At 44.0% G+C, this 25,387-nt stretch overlaps 1 protein-coding gene across 1 annotated transcript in view; it reads right to left on the bottom strand.

Annotated features, from left to right (window-relative positions):
* Positions 1 to 23,709, bottom strand: part of SRPX2 (sushi repeat containing protein X-linked 2) — a 29,935-nt gene extending 6,226 nt beyond the window's left edge. Inside the window, exons 1-10 of the mRNA XM_059158658.1 lie at positions 23,373 to 23,709; positions 21,476 to 21,701; positions 16,712 to 16,792; positions 6,859 to 7,050; positions 4,290 to 4,466; positions 3,864 to 3,990; positions 3,593 to 3,714; positions 2,085 to 2,264; positions 1,771 to 1,904; positions 336 to 457 (exon numbers count right to left, since the gene is read on the bottom strand). Of these exons, the coding sequence (XP_059014641.1) occupies positions 336 to 457; positions 1,771 to 1,904; positions 2,085 to 2,264; positions 3,593 to 3,714; positions 3,864 to 3,990; positions 4,290 to 4,466; positions 6,859 to 7,050; positions 16,712 to 16,792; positions 21,476 to 21,557 (1,217 nt within the window). The 5' untranslated portion in view covers positions 21,558 to 21,701; positions 23,373 to 23,709. The remainder of the gene's footprint in view (positions 1 to 335; positions 458 to 1,770; positions 1,905 to 2,084; positions 2,265 to 3,592; positions 3,715 to 3,863; positions 3,991 to 4,289; positions 4,467 to 6,858; positions 7,051 to 16,711; positions 16,793 to 21,475; positions 21,702 to 23,372) is intronic.
* Between the last annotated feature and the right edge of the window lie 1,678 nt (positions 23,710 to 25,387).

Below are 25,387 nucleotides of genomic sequence, written 5' to 3'. Positions count from 1 at the left end.
TGCCTACTGCTCCCCCTGCTTGTGTTCCCTCTTTCGCGGTCTCTCTGTGTCAAATAAATAGCGTCTTTAAAAAAAAAAATTAATAAATAAAAGCACAGTCCTGAGGTAGTTTGGAGTGGAGCCTGGTCATCAGTGTTTTACACTCTCTCCTCTGCCCATTTGATTTTGATATTCTACCAGATATTCTCTGGTTTTATCTATCGCATCCAAAGAGTTCAAACACAAGACATGCCTCAAGAGGGTAGTGTCTGTTGCTTCTCCCCCAACCCTCCCATTGCCAGTGTCCTGCCCAAGGTTTCTGTCCCTTCCCCTTCCCTGTGGCCTCCAGCCTGGACCTGAGCTCCTCGATGATGTTGGCTGACAGCTGTTGCTCCCGGATGCGCCCCACCTCCTGAGGTGGCCGCCCCACCAGTTCAATGATGGTCACATGGCGCTGGTCCAGTCCACAGGTGGATTGCTGGGAGAGAAGCGAAGGTTTGATGCAATAGGTCCTTAGACTCAAACCCAAGGCTACTTAGCTGATTTTTCCTGGGACTACCCTGAGGCAGTATAGGAAAGGAGGGGCTTCTCCCCCAACCATCATCCCATGGGGTTCAACTGTCTCTTTCCTCTATCATTCCCAATGCATTTGCCCTAACAGTATTTCTTTTGTCCCAGTGAAATGTACCAAACCTCTCACACCATGCGGTGTAGAAAAGCTAAATGTAATTGATACATTGCAGGAACATAATCTCTCCTTGTTGAGTACTGCACTGGCTTTCCCCAACCAACATGGGCTCTTAACAGGTGGCTGTGGTGATGTGATTATAATGGCTATTGTTTATTGAACGCAAATTCCTAATGCTTTGCAGAAATCAGTGAATCCTTACAACACCCCTAACGAGGTGGTATCATTCCTGTTCTGTAGGGGACGCAGTAACTTGCCCAAATTTGCATGACAGCAAGATGCTGAGCCAAGACTCAGACTGAGGGCTGATAGTGCCTGCCCAAGTGTATGCTCCTTACCACTAGGCTACATAGCCATGGCCTTCTCTCAGTCTCCAACAGTTCTCCGAAGTAGGGCTGGTGCCTTTTTCATTACCTTTTGTTGCCTTCCTCACACTGGGCAGGACACCCTATAACCCTATCCTGGCTCTTTGTCTTGCAGGGTCACCTTTGAGTCAGTTACCCAGAGCAAGGTTTAAAACAACAGTGAACACTCTGGGGCACCCAATCCCTTATTTAATCTTTGGGCTACTCCTCTAGTCCTGAACCTCAGAATCACTGTCCTTACTGGCTGCTTCCTGTTCCTGCTCTTGCTTTCTGTTCAAGCTGAGGTGTTGTCTTTGTCTGCCCTTTTGGGGGGGTGGGGAGAGATTGCTGGAGGCGTTAGGTTGGTTTTGGTATGGACACCCAGGATCATCCCTTTGATAGAGCTGCTGCCATCATGAGCCTCTGAATATTGACTTAACAACTTCTAAGATTTAACCTTTAGAAATCCCCCCCTAAACAGCATCTTCTCTTACCTGGCTGTCTAGACTCTTGTAGCTCCTCAGAACTGTTTCTCTTGGTCCCAGCCCCTGAGAGCTGTTTCTCTTGGGTCTCTTGGTCCCATTAGTACTCCATGAGTTCTCTTCAAGAACCTTTTTATAAGACCCAATGAGCATATCTATTGTGTCTTATCTACTTCTCCCTCCTGCACAAATGGCTTTGGCTAGGTAACGCTTAGTAATGGAGTGGGCTTAGGGGGTAAGTAAAGGAGCTAAGCCCTAATTAGGAGGTGGGTCTCACCTGCAGCATTGAGATCTGCATTTTATAATATCGGTTGGAGGGATCAGGAGCTGAGATGATGAGGAGTCGCTGTTTCTCATAGAACTGATCCAGGAGGCCAGCAGCAGAGTTGACATTGACATTAATCTTCATAGCTAGGACAAGAGCATATGGTCAGTTCAGAGTACAGCCTTTCCTTCATTCCAGCATAGGTAACAACACCTTGAGGAGTTGCAGTCTTTCAAGTTAACTCTTTTTGGTTGTTTCTGCCTTTCCTCCTCCAAAGTAGCCCTGATCAGTATGTCCACCCTGCTCACCCCTCTGCTTTCACTCACGGGCACAGATGGGTGGTGATCCTGACCACTGGCGGCTGGACTGGCAGACCCGGGAGGGGGTTCCTTGGCGTTCATAACCTCCATCACAGTGATATTCACAGGTGGCACCATAGTTGTCCCCTGCCGAGGTGCAGGTGAGGTAGCCATGCTGTGGTGGTTTTAGAGTTGGGCAGCGTCTCACTGTCAGGAAGGGGTTCACGTTAGGGTCTATGGTATCTCTTTTAGGAACAAAAGGTTAAGAGGGTGCCCATGCTGTGTTTTCTAGATCAGGAGACTGAGGAGGATCAGAATGAATAGCTTCTCTGTGTTTTCAGTGGCCAAGGGTGGGGCCAGAATTTCCCTCCTAAGGAATTAAAGCTGAAATGCACACAAAGGTGTTCATAAAATCTGGAGGTGCAGGGGAGTATACACATTATCATAAAAAAGAATATCCATCTGTAAAAACAAAAAGTTTGTTTTCAGACCCTATAGACACCCTGCACAAAGATGACCATCTTATGTAATTAATTTTTAATATCAATAATAAATTGGAAAAGACTTGAATATCCATCAGTGGTAGAAGTGTTAAGCAAGTCAAAATATATTCTTAGAAGTAGGTTAATAGGGGCACCTGAGTGGCTCAGTTGGTTAAGCACCTGCCTTCAGCTCAGGTCATGATCCCGGAGTCCTAGGATCGAGCCCCGCATCTGGCTGCCTGCTTGGCAGGGAGTCTGCTTCTCCCTTGGCCTGCTGCTCCCTGTGCTTGTGCTTTCTGTCTCCCTCACTCTCATTATATCTCAAATAAATAAATAAAATCTTTTTAAAAAAAGAAGTAGGTTAATATGTTCTCATTAAAAATATTTCTGAAGAATTTTCAAAAATGAGAAAACTACCTGTGTTGTAATGAAAGTGAAAAAGGGGATCTAAGATTGGGTGTACAGTATGAGCTCAACTATCTATTTTTTTAAGTCTATGTAGATAAAAGACTGGGAAGAAAATCCCAAAAGATTAATAATAATTGCCTCTGGATGATGGGGCAATAGATTCTTTCCCCCTTGTATATTTATTTCCAAAATATTCAATGATGAGCATGAATTATTTTTATAACAAACAAACAAACAAACAAAAAACCCCAAATCAAAACAATACAACACAACCCAAAGAGGAAGAATCAGGCTGCCATCACCAACCACCAATTTCAGCAGAGGTCAAAGACTGAGAATGAAGGCTCATTAGATTTGATGATTAGAAGACTAAGAAAAGAAATAAATACAGAGTATACTCATGAATTTTATCGAGATTTAGAATGAGACAGTCTTACGGGGCAATCAGGGTTTCTGAAGTGTGTATACACATGTAATGCAGCTTCCTGAATGAACCTGTATAAATGAACTTGTTTTTTTCCCTCTCCCAATATCAAAGAGTCATCTGTTTCAGGCACAGAGGGGAAAGAGTTGTGGTGGGCATGGAGAGGGTCAGGGTGGAGCAGGAATAATGAACAATGTAGAGATGGAAGACTTCTTTCCGACCTTGTACTTTCACAATGAACTTGCAGCTGGCTCGGTTATAGGCTCGATCGTAGGCAGTATATCGAATCACATGTTCTCCTTCGGGAAAGTGAGAGCCAGGCTCAGGGCCCCGAAGTGTCACCCTGCATGGGACCAGGTAAGAGAGCCATTGAGGAAACAGACTCTTAGAACTGGGGTCTGGGGCACATCATCATGGTGGCATCAGCCTGTGAAGTGCAATGTGGGCAGCCCAAGAAACCACTGGGAGGTGTAAGGGGAATCCGTTCCTCACCTGGTGATGGTACCATCAGCAGAATCTTTCACCAAGGGTGGGTCCCAATATACCCGAGCTGTCAGTTTCTCTGGCTCTGCCATCTTCTCCCGTGAGTGGGGACAACGGATCTTGGGCGGATCTAGGTCTACCAGCGTCAGAAATCAAGTGCTGACTCATGGGCCCCCTACCTTCCCTGGAGGGAACCCATAGAAGCAATACCTCCCCATTGGGTAGGTAAGAGACACACCGCGGTTCAAGACGCTCAGTGCAACTGGGAGAGGAAGCCCAGCACCAGGGGAAGTGACCGCTTTGTTGAGCTTGTGCCCAGCATGCCACCCTCACAGCAAGCAGCAATGCCTCTGTGGTGAGAATTCCCCATCACCTGTGGCTATAATGCCAGGGTGGCTCTTTGCCACAGGACACATGGAAGCGACCACTATTTACCTACACATACGGGATCGCCTCCACTCCATCGCCCATCTTCCATGCAGATTCGGCTGCGATCACCTTCCAAGTGGTAGCCACTGGCACAGCTGTAGTCACAGCGGGAGTCAAGAAGCACCCCATTCGTGCAGGTATAAGTGCCACTAGTGATGAATGGCAGCACGTGGCATCTCATCTCTAAGGGAGAACCAAGTGGCAAGCTCAGTGGCCTGTGGGACTACCTGGAGGTGATGCCTGGGCATCTAGCACAGGCATAATCATATCAGAGGCAGCAGAAAGTATAAAAAACCCTACCCCAAACTGTCCTTACATTCTTGTGCACAGCTGCCTTTTAATTTTCATATCATAAAACACAGCAATACTCTTGGAGGTCGGGGGTATCTTGAAGAAGTGAATTACTTGTTAAAGTGCATGGACTTTGGAATCCACCCAGGTTTGGATCCCAGCTCCACCTCTTACTAGCTCTGTGACTCGAGCAAATTACCTTATCTCTCTCTGTGCCTCAGTGCTTTCACCAGTAAAATACAGATATTCCACAGGATTATTGTGCAGGTTAAAAGAGACAATGCATATAAACCTCTGGATTCATTTAAGGCCTCAGTAGCTGTTTTCCGAACTAGTTCCTCAAATCCTAGATGCTCTTTAGCAAATGCAAAGCTCCCCTTTTAGTATAATTTTGCGGTTACAACAGCACCCCTCAGCTGAGGCTCACTTTTTTTTTTTTAAAGATTTTATTTATTTGACAGACAGAGATCACAAGTAGGCAGAGAAGCAGGTAGAGAAGGGGGGAGGAGCAGGCTCACCGCTGAGAAGAGATGAGGCTCACTTTCATGTGGAAGCAGGTTCATCTTACATCTGGGTGAGAATACAGGTCACACCAGTGCCTGGAGGGCCAGACTTGGTGGTATTTGATTAAAGAGGAATCCTTGGGCTTTAGACACCACGTGTGCTAAAAGTGTAGACTGACTCTGAATTGCTTGTGAGCCTGACTATGAGTTTGCCTTAGTTTAGTTTGAGATACCTGATACTTGAGAGAAGTAGGCAAGTTACACTTTAGGTTATCTAAGTTCTAGCTCTGCATATGTTCGGTTATTGGAGCTTTGAATAAAAATTCTATGTAATCTATGTTCGTTTGGCTTCTTGGCCAAACAAGAATTGAAGATGAGTGCCTTTTATGTTTTCTAATAACCTCTATTTAAAGACCTATGGAAGAATAACTTTCTTGAAATCAGGGCAAAGGACAAAGGTTTGTCTTTTCGGATAAATTTGTATTCCTAGTATTATATGACAGTGAAAATGACCCAAGGTGTTTGCCCTTTTCTCTCTAATGGGGAAGGACAAAGCCAGATTCAGGGTTCAAACATAGTAATTAACTCATTCCAAGCACCTGGAAACATGTGTGTCTCCATTCTTTTAACTAATTTTATGTTCATTTATAGGCATATCGTTTTAATTTTGTAAGCCCAACTCAAGTTCATTTTGGAAATGAGTGGGTATACGGCCGCGCAGCCCCTGTGCCGCCGCGCCTCTCCCGCCCGGCCTGCGGCGCCTGCTCGGGCGGGAGATTCAAACGGCCCGAGCGCGGCTGGCGGGGTGCGTGCGGCCACGGTGACCCCGCTGGGCGCAGAGCCGCGCGCCTTGCGGCCCGGGACCCGCCGCCCCGGCAGGGGCTGCGCTTCCGGAGCGGGGAATACGTCCAAAGCCAAATTACTTACAATCACCTAAAGGTGTGTGACGGCTTCTTTCTTTCTGGCTATCAAGCCTCCCCATTTTTCCACAGCATCTTCTCTGACCAATGCCATCTCTCTCAAAATGCTCACTGCCATACATCCACTTACACCGCATTCATGCGCACACATTTGTGTTTCTACCCCATTTGTCGATAAGCAGTCTGGGAGTAACCAAGGAACTGAGCAAGCTCTTGAAGAGACCAATGCAGGGTCCTCCACCCGTGGTGGTTCTACAAATGGTATTCAGCGATGGACATACGGATAGACAAAGTTCAGTGGCTAAACGTGGGTACATTGTGGAGCTTGAATAAGAGGTAGCGATTTGGGAGCTGAGGGGGACATGATTTAGACTGTGTGTATTAGTATTTCCCCATTCTAGCCTTAGGGATTCTTCTTGACTTTCAGAAGAAAATGAAGGATAGCTGATGTCTCATACCTTCACTGCCAAGGCCTTCTAAGGCCTTAGGGGAGAAAGTGTAACAGTTCACCTCGAGTAAGAAAGAGTCCGAGACCACACACATCCTTGAGAGCTCCAGAGAAAGGCCCAGGTTTACTCTAGGCCCTAGTCCTAAACTTTATATGTACTCCTGGACCCTCTGCGTCAGAAGGGCTGGTTTTTACTTAACTGTCCATATCGCTTGGGCAATAACCACAGGGAGAGAAAATGAACTAGAATGTTAAGATGGGGAAAGGGCCTGCAGGGCACCTGTGGAAAATTCTCAGTTTGCATTCTACAGAGGGCATAGTGACATTTCCAAGAACATATACCCTCAAGTGGCTGACTGGCTGGCTGACCTCCCCCACATACACATGTCCGTACGTGCACACACAGCACTTACGCCTGCAGTAGGCAGTTCCAGACCAACGGCGGCTTGGCAGGCATTGCACCGACCTTCGTCCAATCAGTCGAAAGCCCCGGTCGCAGGAGAGCTCACAACGAGTTCCCAGGCTGCTGTGATAATTTCCTCCCCTTGGAGAGTAGCATGTGGCTTCTCCATCCTGGATATTCAATGTATAACACCACCGGGGGACTGTAGCAATAGAAAAAAAGTAAGACTGAGGTCCAGTCATCAAGGCAGTATGGTATTGGTGAAAAGATAGACACATCGATCAGTGGAACAGGATAGAAAGCCAGGAAATAGATCCAATAGGTCTGTTTGTCAAAATGATTTTTGACAAAGGCGCAAAAGCAATTCAATGGAGGAAAGCCAGCCTTTTGGACAAATGGCGCTGGAGTAATTGAACTTCTATAGGCAAACAAAATGAAACAAAACTTCGGCCTAAGTCTTATAACTTATACAAAAGTTAACTCAAAGTGGATCATGGACTTAATTGTAAAAAATAAAATTATAAAACTTTGAGAAAAAAAACATAGGAGAAAATGTCTGGAATCTAGAACTAGGCAAAGACATCTTAGACATGACACCAAGAACTCAATTCATAGAAGAAAAATCCACAAAATTTAACCTTGTCAAAACTAAAAACTTGTGTTCTGTCAAAAGCACTGTAATAGACAGGAAAAAACACAAACTGGGAGAAAATATTTGCATTATTTGAGATAACTGACATAGGACTAGTAGCTAGATTATAAAAAGAACTCTCAAAACTCAACAGTAAAAAATCCAGTTAGAACAAGGGTAGAAAACATGAACAGACATGTCACTGAAGAGGATATACTGATAAGCAAATAAGTACATGAAAAGATATACAGCATCATTAGTCCATAGAGAAATGCAAATTAAAACCACCACAAGACACCATTATACACCCATTAGGATGTCTAAATTAAAAAAAAAAATACATCAAGTGTTGGTGGAGATGGAGAGAAACTGGAACTCCCACACGCTGCAAGGGCAAATACAAAATGATACTGCGACTTTGGAAAATATTTTGGTATTTTCTTATAAAGATGAATACACACTTGCTGTGCACCTCTACAAGTCCACGTTATGTATTTAGTCAGGTGAAATGAAAACCCGAGGGGGCACCTGGGTGGCTCAGTCAGTTACATGTCTGCCTTTGGCTCAGGTCATGATCCCGGGGTCCTGGAATCAAGCCCCACATCGGGCTCTCTGCTCAGTGGAGAGCCTGCTTCTCCCTCTCCTTCTGCTGCTCCCCCTGCTCGTGCTCTCTCTCTCTCATTCTCACTCAAATAAATAAATAAAACCTTAAAAAAAAACCCGTGTTCATACAAAATGCTGTTTTCAAATGTTTAAAATATCTCAGTTCATCCTTAACAAAAGCTGGAAACAACTCAGATGTCTTGTTGCCGAATGGTTAAACGGACTGGTTTATCTGTAAAAGAAGGAAGGTCTGACACACAGGACTACAAAGATGACTTGCCAAGGCAGGTTGCGAAGCAAAAGAAGCTGGGTTCAAAAGTCTGCATACAAAAAAAAAAAAAAAAGTCTGCGTACCGTAAGATTCCATTTATATGACATTCTGGCTTAGGCAAAAATACAGGGACAGATCAGTGGTTGCCAGAGATCAGGAGAGAAGGTTGGGGATAACTTCGAAGGGGTAGCCCTGGGCAAGTTTTTGAGCTGATGGAACCATGGTGGTGGTTACCTGACTATATGCATTCTTTGAAATTCATAGAACTGTACCCCAAAAAGAATGAATTTTATGGTATGTAAATTTAAAATGACTAAAAAAACAAAACAAAACAAAACACAAATATATAAATTAGAGAGAGGAAGGGAATGTGATACCAAAGAAGGCTGCTTAGGAATGAAAGTGAGATCCCAGTTTGGTACTGAGCATGAAAGATAAAAGAGCCCTTAAATTATAAAGACATTAGAAAGATGCCTCATTGGTTACATAAAATAAATGACTCTTCAGTGGGTTCACATTTTTAAAAAGGTTTTATTTATTTATTTTGCCAGAGAGAAATAGAGAGAGTGGAGAGAGAGAGCGAGCCCAAGCAGGAGAAGCAGCAGGCAGAGGGTGAAGCAGGCTCCATGCTGAGCAGGGATGGAACCTGATGCAGGACTCCATTCCAACATCCTGAGATCATGACCGGAGCCAAAGGCAGCTGCTTAAGCAACTGAGCCACCCTAGTGCCCCCAGTGGGTTCAGATTTTAAAGGAGCACATCTAAACAGGCAGACGGCCACATGCCTAGGGAGGCATACATTAGGATTACACAGATCTTTTAGCCTGGGGTTGGGAAGGCTAAAGCCCTGGAAGAGCTCATTTGGTTCCCGAATCCTGGGACAAAAAAAGAGGGGAGGGGCATTAAACAAAAGCACATCAGGAGCTAAAGGAACAGAGACAGGCCAGGAACATCTACCTGAGAGCAGCTGGTGAATGAAGACAGATGACAGTGTGGAAAAACTATCCTCTAAACAACAACACGCTTGTGGCTTCCAGTGCTAGTTTTGAGCCCAGGCCTGTGATACACGACTGCCATCTGGGGACCCCGTCTCCAAATTACAGCAAGTATCTTCAGCACTATAATTCCAGAGCTGTTGATTATGTCACCACACAACTACTCCACATGGGAGGCCGGGACCCCAACAATCACTCCCGTTCTCTTGCTCGCCTGTATTCTGCCAAGGAAAATACACACCAGATTGCAATGAATGGAACCAGCAAGCTCAATAAAGGGAACTACAAAGTTCAGGATAAACGCTGAGATGGTAAAAGAGGGCCTCCTTATTGCAAGTAAGTTCACATTTGCTGGCCCAGTGGATTCTTAGCATAAAGAAAACACATGGGAGGGCTGGAAAAGAGCAAAAACACTATCCCAATTTTGTTTTCACCCAGTTTTATTAAGGGTGCAATCGACAAATAAAATGATATATATATATTAAGGTATATGACATGCTGTTTTAATATACATATACATTGTGAAATGATCCCTGCAATCAAGTTGATGAACACATCCATAATTTCAGTTACCATTTTTTTTCATAGTGACCACCCTGAAGATGCAGTCTCCTAGCAAATTTCAAGTACACAACACAGTATTATTATTCACTATGGTCACAGTGTTGTACATTAGACCCTGAAGGAGGAAGGCAACCTCTGGGAACCATAGCCTGGTGAGGCCGATGGGGCTGACAGAAGCGGGTTCTAGAATATTTAAACATAGGCTTCTGAGCAGTTAGAAAGAAAAGTGGTTATCTCCAGGTGCCCTGAAGAGCAAGTAATTCCAGACGGACCTCATTTCCTTTTTGGGTAGAGTCACCAGACTGGTAGAGCAAGGTAAATGGTGGGCACACGACATGGAAGTGAGGCACGTGACAGTGCCTTTCAGGCTGCTGATGTGGATTAAATGTAAGACATACGTATAGGAGACATGACAGTATGGTTGTGGAAATTTACAATCAGTTCAACAACTGTACCCAAAGAATGCTGATGGGAAACTAAAACTAAGGATGAGGCTAAAAATTGCATGGCAAAAATGTCCGGTAGGAAACGTGTTAGCCATTACTGAGTAGCTACCATGTGCTGGGCACAATGCACACATATTTTTTTTAATTTTCACATCCATCATTTCATACAATTTGCAACAGCCCTGTGAGTTAGATAGGTGTTCATCCCTGTTTTGCAGATGGGGAAGTAACTTGTCTGGAGTCCCTCGGCAAGTATCAGGCAGAGCTGGGATTCGAACCCACGCTTTGTCTGGCTTTAAAGCCTATCTTTTTTTTCTAATCACAATATCTGCCGCTACAGTGCATTAGGCTGCTATTTGGAAGTATAAATTTATGTTTTTGAATAGATAATATAGTCACATGATTTGAAACACAAAAAGTATAAAAACTTACATAGTGAAAAGTCTCCCTCCCAACCCTGCTCCCAAGTCTACTCCCACTTAGTCCCCCCATAAAAAACCACTGTTGTTTCTTTATGCATATAAAGCATATATTGTTCTAGATTCTTTTTACCCCCCCTTAAATTTTTGGGAAAAAAAGTTATTTATTTGAGAGAGTGAGCGAGCGAGGGCATGAGCAGGAGTAGGGGCAGGAGAGGGAGAAACAGACTCTCCGCTGAGCAGGGAGCCCAAGAGAGAGCTCAGTCCCAGGACTCTGGGATCATGAACTGAGCTGAAGGCAGACGCTTAACCGACTGAGCCGCCCAGGAGTCCCTACCCCCTTCCTTTTAACACATAGAGTAGTGTGTTATGCTACTGTTCCCACCAATGCTTTTAAAAATAAACTTAACAATGTGTTTCAGAGACCATTCCATATCACTACATAGCATGCATACAATTTATTTAAATGGAATAACATTAATAAAATACACAGCACAACAGCTGGCACACAATATGTGTTGGTCCAGGGTGAAATTGCTGGCAGGTAGAGGAGCTGGGACTTGAAACTCAGACCCATGTCCTCTTCTCTGTGCAGCTGTCTGCCTATCTCTTTTTGGGGATTAGAAGAAAACAAAGTGCTGACAACAGAGGTGAAAAAGCCTCATCTGTGATTATCTTGAGATTACCCAGGCAGAGTTACCACTTTGTCTAGGGCTGAAGCAATATACTGGAAAAGCGGTGCCCCCGGAGAATGGGCAGTAACCTTCAGACAAGGGTTTCTGACTCCACGCTAAGAGGCGGGATAAGGGAATGAAAGAAAGTTCAGGATTAGCCAAAATGGCACCAAACTACATGGTCAGCTGGCTCTAAAATCATGATCTGGTTTTTACTAGTTAACTCTGCTCCTTTTTGTAATCTTCATTTTTTTAAAATGATGGGTTATGTTATGATGAAAGAGATGGGATGAACGCAGTTTTGGAGTCCGACAGACCCACCTGGGTCTCAATTCCCACTCTGCCACCTCTGAGCTCTGCTGCACTCTAAATTTACCTTCTCTGAGCTAAGTTTCCTGTTCTGTAAAATAGGGATACTAAACCGGTTTCCTAGGGCTGTTCTAAGAACCATTTGAAATTGCCTGTGTAAAATATATCTAGCCCTGGGAATATTTCCTAAATCAGTGTCTGGGTGTGAGCTGCCTGCTCATTTTGCTTCAAGCAACAAGACGTTGCTGCCAGATTTTTTTTTTTTTTAACAGAAAGTCCCACTCACTACAATTGCAGAGCCAGTGTGAAAACGCAAAGACCTTACAAGTGAGGCTGGGATCTTGGGTTGTATTTTCCCAGCCATGCCCAAGCTGCTTAACAGTGATAACCTCACTCAGTTTTATGTCCTGAGATTAAGTTCCAGAAAAAGCCATGAGACACTTGACCCCAAGGCCAAAGGCCACCATGTCACTTACATTTTTCTAAGGAGCTTTATGACATTTAAAAATAACCAATGATGCAGGTTAATATTAATCTTAGGGCTGCCAGACCCCTGTTTGTTGCTTTTCCCCTTCAACTACAATCTGGGTTCTGTTCCCAGGATGCCAACCAGTTAGCAAACATTTCTCAAGCACTATTTTTTACATAGCTCTGCAGGGGTATCACACATGGCTTCTTTTGTTAACAGGTAATTATTTTGTTGAGGGTAACAAAAAAGCAAACCCAAGGGGCAGCACGTAATGAATGCCAAATGAGTGGTCCGCACAATAAATATTTATTTCAGAGGAAGTACATAGTAGGTACTCAGAAGATATTTATTGAATAAATGAGTGCAAGGAAATGAGGGAATGGATGAGGGAAAGCTCAGTGTGGGCTAAAGCCATCAGGGACCAGAGTAGAGTTCTACTAATCTGGTTGAAGCATAGGTTTCATGTGGGGAAAAAGGGTAATGAATTCCCAGTCTGGGCAGCTAGACTGAGGCCAAATTCTGTTAGAAATAGTACCAGTGGGTACCACAAGCTAAGTGGATTAAGGGGGGAAAAAAAGTGGTCACAGCGGGCCACTAGGTTTGGGGAAGGGAAAAACATGAATCTGAGAATCCAGTTAGGAGGCAATTATCATTATCCCTGTGTGAGGTAATAAAAGTTTTAATCCCATGGAGTAATAAAGAAATGATAGTTCTTGGTGAATGGTGAGAAGTGATGAGGAAAAGAGACTATTAAAAATGCCATTGATGGAGAAAGGGGAAACCTCTTACAGTGTTTGTGGGAATGCAAACTGACAGAGCCACTCTGGAAAACAGTATGGAGGTTCCTCAAAAAATTAAAAATAGAACTATCCTGTGATCCAGCAGGTGCATACTAGGTATTTGCCCAAAGGATATAAAAATACTAATTTAAAGGGACACATGTACCTTGATGTTTATAGCTGCATTATTTACAATAGCCAAATTATGGAAAGAGCCCAAATGTCCATCAGCTGACAAGTGGATAAAGAAGTTGTGGTGTGTATATACAATGGAATAGTATTCAGCCATCAAAAAAGAATGAATTCTTGCCGTTTGCAACAATGTGGGTGGGGCTAGAGTGTATTATGCTACGGGAAATAACTCATTCAGAGAAAGACAAATACCACACGATTGTACTCATATGTGGAATTTAAGAAATGAAACAAATAATTTTGGGGGGGAAAGAAAGAGGCACAACAAAAAAAAAAAACTCTTAACTATAGAGAACAAAATGAGAGTTGCCAGAGAGGAGGTGGGCGGGGGGGGGGGTTCAGTTAAATGGGTGATGGGTGGTATGAGGGGCACTTGCTGTGGGATACCTGGATGGTATAGTCAGTTAAGTGTGACTCTTGGTTTCAGCTCAGGTCATCATCTCATGGTTGAGGGATCTAGCCCTTCATCCGGTTCCGTGCTCACTATGGAGTCTGCTTGAGATTCTCTGTCCCTCTCCCTCTGTCCTTTCCACTTGCATGCATGCTCTCTTTAAAATAATGAATAAATTTTTAAAAAGAAAAAAAAAGAAGGGCACTTGTGATGAGCACTGAGTGTTGTATATTAGTGAGGAGTCACTGAATTCTACTTTTGGATCTGATATTACACAATATGTTAAATAACTGGAATTTATTTTATTTTATTTTTTGAGAGAGAGAGAGAGAGAGAGAGCACGAGTCGGGGGCAGGTAGGGGCAGAGTGACAGGGAGAGAGAGAATCTTAAGCAGGCTCCATGCCCAGTGTGGAGCCCAATGTGGGGCTTAAACTCATGACCCTGAGATCATGACCTGAGCTGAAATCAAGAGTTGGATGCTTAGAGGCACCTAGATGGCTCAGTCAGTCAAACATCTGCCTTCGGCTCAGGTTATGATCCCAGGTCCTGGGATGGAGTTCTGCATTGGGCTTCCTGCTCAGTGGAGAGGCTGCTTCTCCCTCTTCCTCTGCCTGCTGCTCTGCCTACTTGTGCTATCTCTCCATCAAATAAATAAATAAAATCTTTAAATAAATTAAAAAAATAAAAAGAGGGGCGCCTGGGTGGCTCAGTGGGTTAAGCCGCTGCCTTCGGCTCAGGTCATGATCTCAGGGTCCTGGGATCGAGTCCCGCATCGGGCTCTCTGCTCGGCAGGGAGCCTGCTTCCCTCTCTCTCTCTCTCTCTCTGCCTGCCTCTCCGTCTACTTGTGATCTCTCTCTGTCAAATAAATAAATAAAATCTTAAACAAAAAATAAAAAATAAAAAGAGAGGCTTAACTGACTGAGCTACCCAGACACCCCAACTATCTGGAATTTAAATAAAAACTTGAAACAAACAAAAATGCCATTGAGTCTTTTTTTTTTTTTTTTTTTAGAACAATGGAATTATTATCCAAAGCAGGAAGGTCAGTGGTTGAGCCTTTTTCAGGGAAGATGAAAGAATTTAGTTTTAGATAACTTTAGATGGAAGTTTCCAGTAGCTGTTGAAGATCTTATCTGGGTAATCAGGAGACATGTCAGGGTTGTATAAAGTTCAGATCCATGCCTCATTGTCTCTTGTCACCTCTAGAGAGCCTATCTCCTTTCTTGGCTTGAGCTATGACCAGAAGAGTGAAATGGCATGGAGCCCAAGTATGTGGGGGTGGGGGATGGTAAGAAGAGAGGGTTTTGCTCATTGCTGCCAAGAGACTAGAGAGATTGAAGTTTCAGAAAGGGCCATATGATCTAGACATTGGAAAGAATTGTGATCTTCAAGGAATGTTGTTTCTGCATGGTATTTGTGGGTGAGTGGGAAACAGACCTCACAGAGTTTAGGAGTCAGTGGAAGCAAAGGCAACAAAGCAGTGGGTGTGGACCATTTGGCAGCAAGAAGATAGGCAGAAGGTAGCTAGAAAGAAGCATAGAGAAACCCAAAGCTCTGATCATTTCTTGAGAAACTAGCTCCAAGTAGTTTTCCTACCATTTACCTTCTTCTTGCCAAGTATAATGTTTGAAATACACTCAGTTTTTCTCTGCAATATTTGACACAGTAGATACCTCATTCTTTTCCCTTTCCTTAAAACTCTCTTCTCATGTGGCTTCTGTAATATGATAACTTCTACCTGGATCTCCTTCTACAGGGCTGACTTCTAACTATCTCTTTTTCCCTTGTTGGCTTCTCTTCTCCTACTCACATCTGTAAATGTCCTCTGAGGCTCTGACTTTTGGCCCTCTGGTCTCGCAGACAGCTCATCCATCTAAGTTCCATCTTCCTACTTCCCACTGCTTATAGGGTACCTTCCCCAAACTAATTTTCCTTTCTAACTTTGTCTTTCTGAGAGGGGTCTTACAGTTCTCCCAGGTATTCAGAATAGATGCTTTCAGGTATCTGTTTGTTTCTTAGCCTCTTGGTACACCACATCTGAATCAAATCTTGTTATCTCTTTCTTTGAAACATCTCTGGGGTTCATCCTTACTCTCCATTTCTTAGCCACTACCCTCAATCATCTCTGACCAATGTTACAATTACTGATTCATGTAATGAAGAGTCTCCCTGACCCAGGATCTCCCCTTCTTGAACCCCTACTTCTGTACACAATAACAAGTTGATATTCTGAAATTATCATTACCATGCCACCCCCTGTGCAAAGACATATAACAGCTCCTTATAACTCCAAGTACAACAGCTAAACTCTTCTGCCTGGCTTGCATAGCATAGAAACAAAGAATCTTAGAAATGGAAGAGATACTAGATATCACCTGGTCTAACTTGCTTTCTAATTTAGGAGTCCCTCCCTATTCAGCATTCTTCACAGATAGTTCTCCTGCCTGACCTAAGAGAGGTCCTTAGATCATGGAGCCTTTCCCAATTTTGTCTTACTCTTTATACTTTTCCCCTACTTCCTCCACACCCCATCTCCTCCAGTCAGACTGGTTTCTTCTTAGCTCCTTCCTCTGTTTTGTTCTTACCTCTCTATCTGTGGCCAACTGCTTCACTGAACGCCTTCCCCTCCTTTCTCCAGTTCTCAAAATTCACACACCATTCAAGGCCTAACCTAAACATCATCTTTCATGATTCCTCCCCTGACTTCTTTTTCTTAACTCTTATTGCATTTACTGCTGCCACATAGTTTCACACTTACTTGCCCTACATGTGCTAATTTTATTGCCCTCTCACCCATCCCCCACTCCCACCTAGCCCCCAGAAAAAGGTAAGCTCCTTGAGGAGGACAAAACCTTACCTTAGATGTTGAATCATCCACAGGCTTACCCTGCACAGGATTAGGCATACAGTAGGTATTCAGTCAATACTTAATGATTAATAATAAATGGGTAACCTTAGTGCTAAAAAGTTAAGGTCATACAGCAAGTCAGTAACCAAGTTCATGATTGGAAATCACAGCCCCTGATTCCCTGAGCAGCAGTTTTGTTTGGTACATGTGAGCAAAGCTGGGTGAGGATGCTTCAGGGAGGGTCTAGGCCTGAGAAATAGGGAGGTTTACCTCGGTAGTCTAGGGCAGGGGCCCGTGGGACCTCTTCAGCATATACTTCATTGTAGCTTTCATCTGGGTAGTAGCCTGAACCTAGAAGGAGGAAGAAAATACCAAGATGACACACTAAAATCTTGCTCAAGTCCTTCCCAACCTTTCCCCCTATCCAACTTGGTTCCTTCCTGAGGACATGGCACTCCATGAGGGAGTCAGCAGCTGGATATTTAGTGGGGAAAATTTTGCCTTGTAAGGCAGCAGAACTATTGTACATAAATCTCAACATCCCAGGTGCATAGAAGGAGAGCTCATGTTCGGGGGGTGGGGAGTGACTTACAGGTAGCACAAGAAACTTCCATTCAAAAGAAAAAAAATGAACTTCTTGACTATCCATCAGTCTTACCAGTGGAAACTATAACAGACCAATTTCTTTGATGTAACACACAGGGTCTTGGTGAGATACTGATGACCAAGCTCTGAAGATGGCCTGTTTTTCCAGGTAGGAGGAGAAAAATAATCTGAGTAAGAGTCTTCCCACTAGTGACAGGCCTGCTCATATTCCTCAGAGAGAAACAATTCCTCAATCTCCCACTAGCCCATAGAGCACCACCTTTTTGCCATTTGGTTGTCATTGCCAGGGGTAGCATGACAAACAGAAGGAGGGTTCAAAAGGCAAGAGGGAATGAGTGTAGTTTCTTGTCTCCAGCAGTTTGTCCTAGTTTGGAGCAAAAAGAAAGCAGAGTCCTTTGGAGAAATGTCCTGTTCCTCTAATCAGCAGAAGCTTTAGCAGGGAGCTGCTGAGCTAGGAGAACATTCCCAATCCAGCCCCATTCTGTTAAGTGGCCCAGTCCCTGGTGGAGGCAGGTCTGCGGCTGTCTGGGAGACTAAACAGTGTGTTCCACCAGACGGCAGGAAATCAGTCATGAATACAAACTAATTGGAATACAACTTAGTCCTTCCCAGAATGAAGTTTCCGGAAGCTTTCTTTCCAGCCTCTCTGAGCCCTTTCGCATGCCCAGGAATACAGCAGCCAGCCATGCCGGAGTCAGAAAGCAATTCCTCATTTCCAGGAGAGGGTATGCTTTCAGGATAGGGCTGGGTTTTAGTGCTGGAGTCCTTTGGCCCCTGTAAACACTCAGACCACAAGCTGGTCTGCCTCTAGAGGAGGAGGCACGGGTGCGGGGCGGGGGGGGGGGGGGGGTGCTGCGCGAAAGGGTGGAGCAGAGGGCTAGATGATGACGCTCCTCCATTTCCACAAGCCCAGACTGGGGGATAGAGGATGCTGGGAAACCATTCCAACCTGATGAACAAGGGAATGAATCAAACTGAAAGTTTGCCTTATGAAATCATGTCTTCATTGGTTTGCCCTCATTCCAGAGGAAAGAGTTCATTTTTTTTCTTTCCCTTTATTATTATTATTTTTTTCTGTTTTCCCAGTTCGTTTTTTTTTTTTTTTCTTGGCTTTCCTTTGTTTCTCCTTAGGCCTCCTTTCCCTTGCACTCTCTCTTCCCACATGGGAGGGTTCTTTGTGAGGCAATGAATCCTTGTCAGCTGTTTCAGTTTAGTATTCGCCTCAGAGCCTTACAGCTTCTGTAAACAGGAGACCAGATGTGTGGGATTCCCTAAAGGATTAGGCCCAGCACTCTTGTTCCCCAGTTTGCTTGTGAAGGAATGCCCAGCAGGGAGGAAGCGTCTGTTTACAGAAGAGCAAACAAGAGTGTTAGAAGCCTATGGCTTGAGAGCAGTAGCAGCAACAACAGCAGGAGCAACACCACTGCTCACATCACTGGGCACTTCCTTACTCAGCACATCCTTGTACTCTGTGTTCAGTCCATTACATATGTTATCATATTATGTCACCCTAACATTTCAGTTACGTAGACACTCCTATTGTTCTCTGATATACAGATGAAGAAACAGGCTTGGAGAAGTTAAGGGAGCAGCCCAAGTTCTCCCAGCTAGGAAGAGCAGAGTGGGCCTTCTGGCCAAGGCCAGGGTGGTTTGATCCCCTGATACCGAACTCAGATACTCCACTAAAGATGGCAGTAAGAGAACGCGTTGCACAATATCCAGCAGAGGGAAAAAAAAAAAAAAAAGCCCCCAAATCTTTCTTGCAATCCATCCTTTTTGCTCTGTGTGTGGGATCAAAGGCCACAAAGCCATTTGGATCATTCCAGAATTACAGGGGATGTGGGCAAGCTGAGGGGAAGATTCAGTCAGATAATTACAGTCTCCAGCAGGGTGCAGAGGTAGCTAGACCAGGGCCAACTTTGCATTGTGATGGGAATGGGCTTAGGCCCCCTTACCACTTGAAGCCTTTCCATTTCCCTCTCTTTGCCTTGTCTTGGGGTATTTTATTTTGCCAGTGTTAAGATACTGAGATGAGAGATAAGAAAATAGAGGGGCACACTCCCGACATTGTTCTATCTGCTTAACCCTTTTCAGCACTGGGGAAGAGAGGTTTGGGCAGCATTCCTCAGTTCCTTTCCATCAATCAGAGATTACTGTGTGGTCTTTTACTGGGTCTTTCCAAATTCCATAGTACTGTCAGAACCTCTAAGTACTGCCCTTCACAAAGATATGGTGGGAAACGTAACCAATAGTTGGAAACTATTTTAAGATTCACACTGATGCTTGGCTTACAGCCACGAATATAGTCTTACTTCCTGAACTGTACAGATATGCCAATCCACACTTTATAACCCACTATTCACTTCATTAATATTCTTAACCTTTCCCAACCCCTGCTGATTATGCCTGGATCCTTTTTCTGAATAACCCTGAATCCATACTTGGCTGCTTTCCTTGTGTCATTCCTATTGGAGGACAAAACTCTAGGTTTTAAATAAACAACATTGAATGAACATAGAGTGGTCAATAGATAGCTGTTGAATAAATGAATGAACAAATGAGTACACTAAGCTTCGACAGCCGAGCTAGCAATGTAGGGGAGGATTATCAAAAAGTTTCTGAATTTCTCTCATCATGAAGCCTCCTAAGAACAGAAGAAGGCCAAGTGAGTAGGTTTGTAGGGCTGTCAGAGACCTCACCAACCTGGGCTCCTCAGAAGGAGCCTCACGATTGTTGTGGAAGAGAAGAGTGCCCGCTTTGCAAACAGCCCTTTGAAAGTCTCAAATAAGTCTAAGTTTTTTGTTTGTTTGTTTGTTTTAAACTGCTCTGTCCCCAAGACTCCAATAGCTCAGGCCTCCACTCTGGAAAAGGTAAAGGTCCTTGTACTCCATGAGTTTTCTTACAGGTGTCCCAAATTGGGCTTCTAGCCATCTAATCTCCACTCCCTAGTCCTCTGGTCTTTGGCTGGATTTCTGTCTTACATACTTGAACTGAAGCTAGGGGGAGATTGGCGAGGACAGCTGCACGTATTATCTCCTGGAGACTTGGGGGGTCCTTTAACCCCAAACAGTGTGTACTCTGCCAAGGGCTTGACTTGAATTTCTTCATCTCAATGTCAGCCCTTGTGCTTCACCCCCTACAAAGCCCAGTTAAGCCAAAGAGGGGAAGAAGTTCGCATATTTGTTTGAAAGTTTGATGCAGCTGTTCCAGACAAACAGAGCTGCTGCCAAAAGCCTCCACCAGGAGCTAAGGGCATGTGGAAAATTTCAGCTGCAGGGACTGTGGATGTGATTGAAGAAGTTTGTTATTTACTCATCTCTGGATATTTTCCTAACTCTGTTGGTTGGGTCTGATTCCTTCCCCTACTCCTCCCAGCCCCCATGAGGGCAGACACTGTAGGCCACAGAATATTCTTAGCACTTGGAATGCCATTTGGGCCCCAACAAAAACCTCTGTCTGCCACCTCATTATCCTTCCTTCACTTCTCCCCCTCCCCCTTTCCCTCTCCTCACTGAATCTGTTCTCTTCAGCTCCCTATGTTTTTAGGGGCAAAGGATGACACATTCAGGAATCTAGAAAACTCTATACCTTCTGAAGTAAGGAATAAGCCAGTAGGGACCGGGGAATTACTGTTTAAGAGACTGTGATCTGTATTGTCATTAACACCTTTGACAGAAAGGGACTATAAAAATCTTGTCCTACGTGGATGGAACTAGAGTGTATCATGCTTAGTGAAATAAGTCAAGCGGAGAAAGACAACTATCATATGATCTCCCTGATAGGAGGAAGTGGAGATACAACATGGGGGGTTAAGGGGGTAGGAGAAGAATAAATGATACAAGATGGGATTGGGAGGGAGACAAACCATAAGTGACTCTTAATCTCACAAAACAAACTGAGGGTTGCTGGGGGGAGGGGGGTTGGGAGAAGGGGGGTGGGGTTATGGACATTGGGGAGGGTATGTGCTTTGGTGAGTGCTGTGAAGTGTGTAAACCTGGCGATTCACATACCTGTACCCTGGGGGCTAAAAATATATTATATGTTTATAAAAAATAAAAAATTAAAAAAAATCTTGTTCTATAAGTGAGGTCTGGGGGAGAGAGAGGGAGGGAGAGACTGAGGTGGGGAGGGAAGGAGGGAGGGAGAAAGGAAGCTGAGTGCAGAAGCAGGTGAGATAATGGCCTCAAAAGCCATGTTGTCCAACCCTCTCATGTTTGTGCCAATGCAGCCTGTTTTCAAGTATCTCTTGTTTGCCTCAAAATCCTCCCTTGTTAGCCAGTTGCAGTGATTAAACTTCTTTGTTGTTGCAAACAATAATTCTTCATTTAATTTAAGTGTCTTTTATTGCAGTCTAACTCTCCCTTTTCTAAGACTTAGTCTAGGTCCTGCCTTCCTTGGAAGTAATGGGCAACAGGTCCTAAAACTTACCTGCGTACCATGTTGATGTCACTGCTGGAGTGAGAAAGAGCAGGAGAGATAGAGCTCCTCTTTGGGTTAGTTGACCAGCCATCTTTGAAAGGAGTTGGGATGAGGGGAGGTTAGGGAGATAAGAAATGGGTATATGTGGCCAGAAACACCAAGGAAAAGGAAAATATCTTTCAGAAATCAGCCATCAGTGAACTTCCAAAAGTGAGAAGTAGCAGAAATGCAGGATCTGTGAGGAAGAAGAGAAAATTTTAAATTATTGAATGCTTGTTACATTGTCCCCCTTGTAAGGATCTTCCATCTTGAACAATAACAAGACTCTATTTGTCATTTCTGACCCCTTTTCCTCCCAAGAGGGGGATGACATAAAACAATCAATTCTCAATTAATCCTAGTGAGATCAGATGCAAATGTTTCATTGTCCAAGTTATAAAGAGGGACATGGAGGAATCAAGATCAGGAAAGGACCAACATAAAGTCATATAGAACCAAGAGGGAAATCCTGTGATCGAAAAGCTACCAGTTGGTTTCATCCATTTAACTAGTATTTCCTACCCACTAATCTGGGAAAGCATTAGTTTGTATGGACTAAGAGCTTGAAATCTGGAGTGACACAGATCTGTGTATGTATCCAATTCTGGCCATATTAGCTATGGGGTCTTGAAAACTTAACTTCTCTGAGCCTCAATTTCCTCATCTATAAAATGAGAATAATAATAGTATCTATCTTACAGAAGAGATTATTGCCTGGCACATAGGGAAGCAATAAATATATATTATACCCAACTTTGTATTAGGACTAGAGGTTTCCTTTCTCTATCTCTCAAGTATTAACTATGGCTTGGCTTTATTTTTTTTTTTTTGACTTTGGGTTTCGAGACTTAGTGGCTTTTGGCTTTCCAGTCCAGCCTAACCTTCTAGTTTTACTCTGCGGAGCCAGCAGGAAGTCAGTGAGGTTGGGAAGAACCTACTGAGGTACGTGAGGAGAGGGTGAGTAAGCTCCAGTTGCCCTCTCACTTCCTGTCCTGTCCTCACTCTAATTGGATGAGTTTTGTGGTTCCCAGTAAGCAAAGACTTCATATAAGACAGTATTAAGCTTTCTGCCTATTAGTATAAACTGGCCACTGAACTTCTCAGCAAGCACTCATTCGCCCACACGCTCTCAATGAAATGTCATGCTTAGGGGAGGAGTCAGTCCCAGAAAAGGAGAAACAAAAAGATGGCAGATTCTGGCCAGAGTCCTAAAGGGACAAGAGAAGTCCAAGAAAGGCAGAAATTCATTTTCCAATTCATTGCTGCTTGGCTTCAGATTTTGTCCAGAGACTGGCAAGGAAGCAGGATAGAAAAAAAAAAAATTGAGAACAAGCTAGGGAGGCAAGGAAAATGGAAAGGTGTGGGAAGGAAGCTAGAAAGAAAAGAAAATTTTCCAGGGTTGAAGGCAAGAGATAAACGCAGAGAGAGGGAACAAAAGCATAAGAAAAGTGAGATGAAGGAGCGATTCAGGAAAAGGAACAACTAGGTAAACTAATTACCAGCCCCTCTCACAGATGCATCCTCAATCCAATTCCTTGGTTCTGGAGCAGGGGCTATCCTTTTGAGACCCACTGCTCTGCATCTGTGAAGGTTTCCCTGTCTTCCTCCTCCCTGGATCTGAGACTGAGACTGAAAACCAGACTCTAGGAGTCACCACCCCCACCCCCACTGCTGCGGGGGCCGGGAAGGTAGTGGGGACTTGTATCTGCAGCCAGGTCATAGCTCAGATGGCAAGCAGCATATGATCCAATTTCATAAAAGAACCCTCCCCCCACCAGCCATGTTGCTCATGTCCTGGGTCTCATTATCCCCCATAGTTGTGAAATGAGGTAGTATATAGTATGAAGGATTAAGCAGCAGATCTTACCTGTTTTATATGTTTTGTGCTCTCTTTCTTTCTCCTTCTTTTTCTCCTTCCTCTCTGCTCCTCACATCAGTCGGAAAAACTTCTATTTTAACATTCCTAGAATGAGTGACTCTTGGTCTGTCCGGGCCTCCGGGATTCTGTTAACACTGCCCAGATGTGAGGACATCCGCATCTGCCAAAAATTTCCTTAAAGCTATATTATCCCCAAAGCTATAAGCTATTCCTCCCTCGGAGAAGGGTTGTAGAGAGGTAGGGGAGCAAGAACACAAAGCTTAGAGGCACACAGTTCTTCTGCCACAAAACAGGGGGAAAGTGTGAATGGTGCTGGCCCAGGGCCCGTGAGTATAGTGATGACTAACAGAGGCTGGCTGAAGGGCCTCCAGAGATGGGGTGGTACTGAAGAAACCTTCTTCTTATGACTCAGCATGACATCAGGATTGAATGAAAAGGAATTTCGAAAAATCCAAGGAGCGGGGCAGATTGTAGCTGACTTTGACATTCCCCAGAGATTTCCCCAGTAACTCCTCAGCACTTCTCAACTCGGAGTTGCCTTGCCATCCATATACACAGGGTCAAATACACTTGGAAACCCTCTCATGGATGATCTAACGTCTATGGACTTCAGTTTTTGATAAGATTATGTTGTTTACCAAAATTTCCATGCACTTTTTGACTGAAGGCTCAAGACTGATTTCCTGTAATAAGAGCAGAGGAAAAGCATGCTTAGAAAGACCTTAGTGGGAGGCTGTTTAAGCAAACCTCGATGATCTGTGCATGTCAAGGTTGTAGCTGTTGCTGAGCTGTTTACCAGGGACCTTTGATTGAGGGATATGCTTCACTAAGCAAGCTTTCTTTTTCAGTATCTGGTAATGAGAGTACTCTAATGTAGTGCAGACCAGCTTCCTACATTCTCCCTCCTCTCAGAGTGGACATTGTCTTTGAAAAATCAGTGATTGTGGAAGAATTTTGTTTAGCTGTTGTAGAAAGGGTTTCTTCCCTGTGTGTGCAAGCAAACTGGTAACACCTTCTCAGATGTAAAGGGAAGACCCGTGCTTCTGATAATATAAAGTTCAGGACCAAGCCCATTTCATGTCCAGTCCACCAATCAGAAATATGTATTGAGTGTCTAACAGTGTGATAGTGGTAAAAAAAAAAAAAAAAAAAAAAACACTGAAGACATGATCTTGGCCTCATTTACTCAATAAATTTATCAGGCTTCTACTGTGTTAAGGAGGGTGGACAAAGACAAAATCCCTGATATAACACATAATTAACTCGGCAATATTTACTGAACATCTGTTATGTGCTACACACTGTTCTAGGTACTTGAGAAACATCAGTGAGCAAAAGAGACAAAGATTCTTGACCCATGGAATGGAGGAGGAAAGACATTTACTAAAAATGTTCTTTTAAAAAAGATTTTATTTATTTATTTGACAGAAAGGGAGAGAGAGCACACAAGCTGGGAGAGCAGCTGAGGGAGAGAGAGAGAAACAGGCTCTCTCCTGAGCAGGAAACCCAGTGCAGGGCTCGATCCCAGCATCCTGGGATCATGACCTGAGCCGAAGACTGAACCAACTGAACCACCCAGGTGTCCCTCAACAAAAATATTCTTGATTACAACTATGTGTGTTTAGGGAATTAGCCTTCACTGGGCATTTACTATAAGCTAAGAAGGGGGGACAGAGGTGAATATAAACTGTGTCATCCCTCATCTAATGAAGCTTACTCTCCAGCTCCCAGAGGATTTATGTTGAGGAGGGGAGATAAGAGGGACTCAAACAATTAGAAAACAGTACAAGACCATGTAAAATTCTAAAAGCGATGGTATAAACTGTGAGGACCCTGTGAATACTCTGTGGGAAGAGGTAGGCCATGGTCTGTTCTTAGGCAAGGCAAATGACATAAACAAGAGCTCATTGTTAGGTCAGAGGGGGATGGGCTAACTGGTTAGAGGGATCAAGAGAGTGATAGGGAACAAAATTGAATAAATCAACAAAGGTCAGATTGTGAGG

The sequence above is a fragment of the Mustela lutreola genome, chromosome X (genome assembly GCF_030435805.1).
Source record: "Mustela lutreola isolate mMusLut2 chromosome X, mMusLut2.pri, whole genome shotgun sequence".
NCBI lineage: Eukaryota > Metazoa > Chordata > Mammalia > Carnivora > Mustelidae > Mustela > Mustela lutreola.
This window is presented reverse-complemented; position numbering and strand designations above follow the sequence as displayed.